The 7,834-nt window shown below is 42.6% G+C and overlaps 1 protein-coding gene across 1 annotated transcript; it reads right to left on the bottom strand.

Annotated features, from left to right (window-relative positions):
• Nucleotides 1-3,224: 3,224 nt before the first annotated feature.
• On the bottom strand, nucleotides 3,225-7,455 carry LOC135707427 (serine/threonine-protein phosphatase 6 regulatory ankyrin repeat subunit B-like). The gene is made up of 3 exons (XM_065229253.1): nucleotides 7,452-7,455; nucleotides 5,000-7,253; nucleotides 3,225-4,603 (listed from the first exon to the last, which is right to left on the bottom strand). Exons 2-3 carry the CDS (start codon nucleotides 7,221-7,223, stop codon nucleotides 4,092-4,094), a joined length of 2,736 nt encoding a protein of 911 aa, XP_065085325.1. The 5' UTR covers nucleotides 7,224-7,253; nucleotides 7,452-7,455; the 3' UTR covers nucleotides 3,225-4,091.
• Nucleotides 7,456-7,834: the final 379 nt, after the last annotated feature.

The following is a 7,834-nucleotide window of genomic DNA, read 5'->3' as shown; positions in this document are numbered from 1 at the left end:
CTTTCTATCAATCTTTATCTAGCATCTGTTTGTGCTGTTTGTAGACGAAATTTTAGTTCCTTAGCATAATCAAAAAAGTTGTACATCCATTCCGACCATGTGAATGTGCCCCTATTGTCTCATGATGGTATGCTGTACTAGTCAATTTCTCAATTCCCAATAAATCTGCAACATCCTTCATCACGTGGGCGATGAACTCACTATCTCTGTCCGTAGCAATTGTTTTGGGTATGCCGAATTTTAAACCGACACATTCCACAAACGCTTGTGCACGTTTGTCTTTAATTGGTGTTGCAATTATGAACTTGCTTAGTTTGCATTGCACTGTCACTTTTGATTTTTTTTTATTTGGTTGAAAATTTTCAGAAACGTTCCTTAGGACCGACATTTTCCATCTTCATAACGCCATTTTGAATCCAGCCTTATTTTTGAAAAGAGCCTATAGAAAACTATCAAGCTCATCTTCAGAAAATTTTTACTCGAAAACTGTTTGGCTGTAAAAACTATAAAAATGGCCAAAAACTACCAACATTTTAAAAATATCTACTTTCAAACCGCTGCATCTCGAAAACGTTGCGACTTAGCAAAAATTTACTCGGCTGCTTTTTGATTGTAAATTTGGTGTAGTTTCATTAAATAAAGTCGAAACAGTAATTGTGCAATCCTGCCCCCGTCAAGAAACGTCTGGTGCCTCAGCTGGACAAAGCTCCCCATCCCCCCCTGGATTCTGGAGACAACCACCAGCACAAAACGCCAATCCCGATCTCTTCTCTGCGGATGAGCTGATGAAGATTTTCGTCGACATGACCAGCGCTCTTCGCCAGTGCCGCAGCAAGCCCGAACAGATCCAAGTGCTTGGTAAGTTTATTATTCAGTATGGTGTCTAAAACGATAACTGTCGTCACATGGAACGCATGCTCTGTAAGAGCAAAAAGACTCGAGCTTGCTGACTTCCTCCGCAAGCATAGTATCGTCGTGGGCCTCCTAACTAAATGCGATGTGCAACCACATTGCTTCGTCGCATCTGCTTGGCTCCATCATCCAAAGTCCGCTTGAAAATCAGGTTTCACAATGTGTACAAAACATGGATGCCTCCCCTTGTGTCGTCCCTCCGGCAGAAAATATTACAGTGGAGCAGATTTGCTCAGCGCTGAAAAACACCAAGAACATGAAGGCTCCCGGGTTTGACGGTATATTCAACTTGGTTTTGAAGAAGCTGAGCACGAAAGTGTACTCTTTTTTGACTGCTATCTTCAATAGATGATTGGAACTGCAGTACTTTCCAAGTTTCTGGAATGTAGCAAAAATCATACCAATCCGCAAACCCGGAAAGGATCCAACATTGCCTTCAAGCTACAGACCAATCAGCCTCCTTTCAGCGCTGAGCAAATTGTTCGAGAAACTCATTCTCAATGGTTTGCTCAAGTTTGTCGAGGAAAATAACATTCTCCTACCTGAACAGTTTGGGTTTAGGAAGGGGCATTCCACAAGTCACCAGCTAGTTCGGGTGATGAATAACATTCAAAATAACAAAGCTGTATCCTGTATCCAAGTTCACAGCCATGGCATTGCTAGACTTTGAAAAGGCGTTTGACAATGTTTGGCATGACGGAGTTGTGTACAAGCTTTGTAACTTCAACTTTCCACCACATCTTGTAAAAATCACCCGAAACTGCCTCCAGCAAAGGTCGTTCAAGGTATCGTTGAATGGTGCTCCGCAAGGAAGTCTGTTGGTCCCCTTGCTTTACAGCATTTACACTTCCGACATTCCTCCCCTCGGACACGGTTGCGTGTTTTTCCTGTTCGCAGATGATACCGCAATAGCCGTCAAAGGAAGGATGCCTCGCGAAATAACGAACAAACTTCAACGATGCCTTAGCGCCTTTGCTGATTATGCCACCACGTGGAAAATCAAAATCAATGCCTCCAAAACTCAAGCGATCATGTTCCTTCATCGGAAATCGCCCAAACTGAAACCGGCTCCATCTTGTACTGTAATCATGGATGGCACAAGGGTTGAGTGGTCCACCGAAGTAACATACCTTGATATGTTATTTGACGAGAAGCTCCTCTTCCGCTCGCACATAGATAGTTCCAATTTAGTTAGGGTGAACAAACTGGCTGTCTACAAACGCCTTGCGCCTGCGATCTTCTACGCAGCTCCGGTGTGGGAATCATGTGCACAAACTCACAGGAACAAAATACAGGTTGCGCAGAACAGGGTATTGAGGATGATCCTAGGTCGTCCTTTCGATACCCGCATTTCCTACCTCCATCAAGAGGCTAACATTCCGAAAGTAGATTTTCAAATTAACGAAACTAGGAACAAATTTGTGCAGAAATGCAATACATCAGAACATGCTTTGATAAGCAATTTGTATATAGTAGGTTAGGTGTATATAGTAGTTGTAAATTAGTTGTAGTTGTAAATAGTAGTTTTCAGTAGTCTCGTTTTCCAATTAAAAAAAAAACCAATCCCACCAAGGTGGTCATAATTTAACAAGCCTGATAGGACTAGGAACAGTAAATAATAAATAAAATTCTAAAATAACTGAAGTTGAAAAGACGCATCTGTGTCACTTGAAAATTCATACGTGTAAACCAAAAAATACAAGAAATAAAGATCATTCAAAGTATAAAACCGATCAGTCCCGTTGGCGTAGCTATTGGGCATAGAACGTTCAGACTACAGAGTTATAACATGTTATAGCGCTATCTTGATGGCGGTTTCTGTGTTGCAATTATTTGACAACCGTTATAACATGTTATAACTTTCCAGTCTGGACAGTGTATTAGGCAGTTATGCCCCATTTTTTTTAATTTAATTCTGTATTCTCGCGTAACATTTGGAAAGGACATATACTCGTTGATCGATTCTCTTAATTGGCTTTCTCTTTGATTTACCACTGTCGTGCGAGCTTAGCGAGAAATTCGTTTATGTTGCCGTGGTAAATCAAAGAGAATGTTAGCTTTATAGTCGCTATATTCATAGCCTGGCGGAGAGAATCTCGGGAACCAATTGAGCTGTCAAATAGTGGAACCAATCGAGCAAATCACGACCAGCAACAGAAAAGAGCACATCAGCTATTGCGAACAGAACTTCCGTAACCCGTTTTCTCGTGTCCTAAGGCACGCCTACGCAAACTTATAGCGAATTCGTTTATTATCGGGGTTGGAACCAGTTCCAACCCAGTGCAAAACCGAACTTTTTGTCAGTGCGAATCTCAACCTCAACCTGTATAATAAACTAATTTGTTCATTTCGCTCGTTTCGTAACTACGAAGATGTTCAAAACAAACGCAATTCATCGACACTGGGTTGAAGCGATACTCCTTGCATGTGATGGTAAATGATAAAAACAGACACTGGTTGGAACTGAATAATAAACGAATTCGCTATTACACCATCTTTGGGCTGGGGAAAGTTTCCCCTGTCCGATGATGCCGGTAATTTGCGTTCGAATGTCAAGGAAAGAAAAAATATTCATATGTTGGTATAAGCTTTCAGGGCATCAAAATATACATTTTCAACTGTAAACAAAATAAATATGAAGTCATTTGGTAACAGAATTGCTGATATATTCTTATTTGAAGTAAGTGGTTTGAAAAAAAAAATCGGGTCCCACGATATTCCATCACTGCTTTGACCAAATCGTCTCATTTTTGGGGTGAAGACTCTTTAGACAGGTCTCGTGTGCATGACGAAGGCCGATTTTTGAGAAGTGGTTTAAAGAATGATAAAAAATATTTTTACATCTTGTGAGTCTGCACTACAAAGTTCAGCCAATTTGGTCCATCCAGTTCTGAGATATCGTGGGACCCGTAAATCAACTCTGTGTTTCGAGAAAATAGCTTTGCGAGTTTTACAGTTCACTTTGCGCGTGGAACAAAATTCGGTCAACGAACATCAGTTACGAATACGTGTCGATTTTTTGTAACCCCTTAATCAAGAGTTTCACAGCACCCGTATGGCCATTCCCTGCAGCAATGTGAAGTGGAGTTACACCGCCGATTTTTGGAGAGCATTTAACCATTTCCATATTTCCTTTAGGACTTGCAATATGAAGTGCATTTCATTTGTCTTTGTCCATCTCATTTGGTTCCGCATAGATTCGCTTTCAACAGTTCCACAACACTTTTATGGTCATTCAGTTCAGCGATGTAAAGTGGAGTTCGACCAGAGATTGTCTGAGAGTTGGTGTTCGAACCTCGATCAATCAAGATTGTTACCGTTTCTATATTTCCGTTTCGGCATGCATGATGGAGGGCAGTCCATTCCTTATTGTCCACCTTGTCTGGGTCCGCATCATTCGCTATCAACAATATCGCAACACCTGCATGGCCATTCCGCGCAGCAATGTGAAGTGGAGTTTGACCAATGACTGTCTGAGAGTTGGTGTTCGAACCTTTAACAATCAAGAGTTCTACCGTTCGTAAATTTCCGTTTCGGCATGCATGATGGAGGGCAGTCCATTCCTTATTGTCCACCTTGTCTGGGTCCGCATCATTCGCTATCAACAATTTCGCAACACCTGCATGGCCATTCCGCGCAGCAATGTGAAGTGGAGTTTGACCAATGACTGTCTGAGAGTTGGTGTTCGAACCTTTAACAATCAAGAGTTTTACCGTTCCTAAATTTCCGTTTCGGCATGCATGATGAAGGGCAGTCCATTCCTTATTGTCCACCTTTTCTAGGTCCGCATTATTCGGTATCAACATGTGAACAACACTCAGATGGCCGTACCGCGCAGCAATGTGAAGTGGAGTTCGACCAATGATTGTCTGAGAGGTGGGGTTCAAACCTTTTTCAATCAAGAATTTTACCGTTTCTACATTTCCGTTTTGGCATGCGTAATGGAGGGCAGTCCATTTCTCATCGTTCACCTTGTCTGGGTCCGCATTATTCGCAAGCAACACTTCAACAACACTTGCATGGCCATTCAGTGCAGCGATGTGAAGTGGAGTTTCACCAGAGAATGTCTTAGAGCTGGTGTTCGAACCTTTATCAATCAAGAATTTTACCATTTCTACATTTCCGTTTTGGCATGCGTAATGAAGGGCAGTCCATTTCTTATCGTCCACCTTGTCTGGGTCCGCATTATTCGCAAGCAACACTTCAACAACACTTGCATGGCCGTTCCCCGCAGCAATGTGAAGTGGAGTTTGACCAATGATTGTCTGAGAGCTGGTGTTCGAACCTTGATCAATCAAGATTTTAAGCGTTTCTACATTTCCGTTTTGGCATGCGTAATGGAGGGCAGTCCATTTGTCTTCGTCAATCTCATTTGGGTCCGCATTATTCGCTATCAACTGTTCAACAACACTTGCATGGCCATTCAGTGCAGCGATGTGAAGTGGAGTATGGCCAAATATTGTCTGAGAGCTGGTGTTCCCACCTTGATCAATCAAGGATTTGACCGTTTCTACATTTCCGTTTCGGCATGCCTTATGGAGGGCAGTCCATTTCATATCGTCCACCCCGTATGGGTCCGGTTTATTCGCTATCAAAAGTTTCGCAACACTTGCATGGCCATTCAGTGCAGCGATGTTAAGTGAAGATTGACCAAAGATTGTCTGAGACTTGGTGTTCGAACCTTTATAAATCAAGAATTTTACCGTTTCTACATTTCCGTTTCGGCATGCATGATGGAGGGCAGTCCTTTTCTCATCGTCCACCTCGTCTAGGTCCGTATTCTTTGCTATCAACTCTTTAACAACACTCGGATGGCCATTCCCCGCGGCAATGTGAAGCGGAGTTTGACCAATGATTGTTTGAGAAGTGGGTTTCCGACGTCTATTAATCAAGAGTTGAACTATTTTCATATTTCCTTTATAACTTGCAAAATGAAGAGCACTCCATTTCTTATCGTCCACCTCGTCTGGGTCCGCATTATTCTCTATCAAAAGTTCAACAACCCTCGTATGGTCATTCAGTGCAGCGATGTGAAGTGGAGTTCGACCAATGATTGTCTGAGAGTTGGTGTTCGAACCTTTATCAATCAAGAATTTTACAATTTCTACATTTCCGTTTTGGCATGCGTAATGAAGGGCAGTCCATTTCTTATCGTCCACCTTGTCTGGGTCCGCATTATTCGCAATCAACACTTCAACAACACTTGCATGGCCTTTCCCCGCAGCAATGTGAAGTGGAGCTTGACCAATGATTGTCTGAGAGCTGGTGTTCGAACCTTGATCAATCAAGATTTTAAGCGTTTCTACATTTCCGTTTTGGCATGCGTAATGGAGGGCAGTCCATTTGTCTTCGTCAATCTCATTTGGGTCCGCATTATTCGCTATCAACTGTTCAACAACACTTGCATGGCCATTCAGTGCAGCGATGTGAAGTGGAGTATGGCCAAATATTGTCTGAGAGCTGGTGTTCCCACCTTGATCAATCAAGGATTTGACCGTTTCTACATTTCCGTTTCGGCATGCCTTATGGAGGGCAGTCCATTTCATATCGTCCACCCCGTATGGGTCCGGTTTATTCGCTATCAAAAGTTTCGCAACACTTGCATGGCCATTCAGTGCAGCGATGTTAAGTGAAGATTGACCAAAGATTGTCTGAGACTTGGTGTTCGAACCTTTATAAATCAAGAATTTTACCGTTTCTACATTTCCGTTTTGGCATGCATGATGGAGGGCAGTCCTTTTCTCATCGTCCACTTCGTCTAGGTCCGTATTCTCATCTATCAACTCTTTAACAACACTCGGATGGCCATTCCCCGCGGCAATGTGAAGCGGAGTTTGACCAATGATTGTTTGAGAAGTGGGTTTCCGACGTCTATTAATCAAGAGTTGAACTATTTTCATATTTCCTTTATAACTTGCAAAATGAAGAGCACTCCATTTCTTATCGTCCACCTCGTCTGGGTCCACATTAAACGCTATCAACAATTCCGCAACACTCAGATGGCCATTCAGTGCAGCGATGTGAAGTGGAGTTTGACCAATGATTGTCTTAGACATGCGCAAACGTGAATGAATGAAGAATTTTACCGTTTCTACATTTCCGTTTTGGCACGCCATATGGAGGGCAGTCCATTTATTATCGTCCACCACGTATGGGTTCGCTTTATTCTCAATCAACAGATGAACAACCCTCGTATGGCCATTCAGTGCAGCGATGTGAAGTGGAGTTTGACCAATGATTGTCTTAGACATGCGCAAACGTAAATGAATGAAGAATTTTACCGTTTCTACATTTCCGTTTTGGCACGCCATATGGAGGGCAGTCCATTTATTATCGTCCACCTCGTATAAGTTCGCTTCATTCTCATACAACAGATGAACAACCCTCGTATGGCCATTCAGTGCAGCGATGTGAAGTGGAGTTTGACCAATGATTGTCTGAGAGCTGGTGTTCGAACCTTGATCAATCAAGAGTTGAACTATTTCCATATTTCCGTTTCGGCATACATGATGAAGGGCAGTCCATTTCTGATTGTCCACCTTGTCTGGGTCCGCATTATTCGCTATCATCAATTTCACAACACTCGGATGGCCGTTCCCCGCAGCAATGTGAAGTGGAGTTTGACCAATGATTGTCTGAAAGTTGGTGTTCGAACCTTTATCAATCAAGAATTTTACAATTTCTACATTTCCGTTTTGGCATGCGTAATGAAGGGCAGTCCATTCCTCATTGTCCGCCTCGTATGGGTTCGCATTATTCGCTATCAACAATTTCACAACACTTGCATGGCCATTCAGTGCAGCGATGTGAAGTGGAGTATGGCCAAAGATTGTCTGAGAGCTGGTGTCCCCACCTTGATCAATCAAGGATTTGACCGTTTCTACATTTCCGTTTTGGCATGCCTTATGGAGGGCAGTCCATT

The sequence above is a fragment of the Ochlerotatus camptorhynchus genome, unplaced genomic scaffold (genome assembly GCF_037179485.1).
Source record: "Ochlerotatus camptorhynchus isolate MF236.1 unplaced genomic scaffold, CSIRO-AGI_Acam_v1.1 ptg000312l, whole genome shotgun sequence".
NCBI lineage: Eukaryota > Metazoa > Arthropoda > Insecta > Diptera > Culicidae > Ochlerotatus > Ochlerotatus camptorhynchus.
This window is presented reverse-complemented; position numbering and strand designations above follow the sequence as displayed.

Excerpts from the sequence above, each read along its gene's own strand:
- LOC135707427 (XM_065229253.1), bottom strand. The coding sequence starts at position 7,223 with ATGGCGTGCCAAAACGGAAATGTAGAAACGGTAAAATTCTTCATTCAT. Across the intron at positions 4,604-4,999 it reads AAAATTCTTGATTGATAAAG|GTTCGAACACCAACTCTCAG; the intron begins GTTCGAACACCA and ends TGATTGTTAAAG.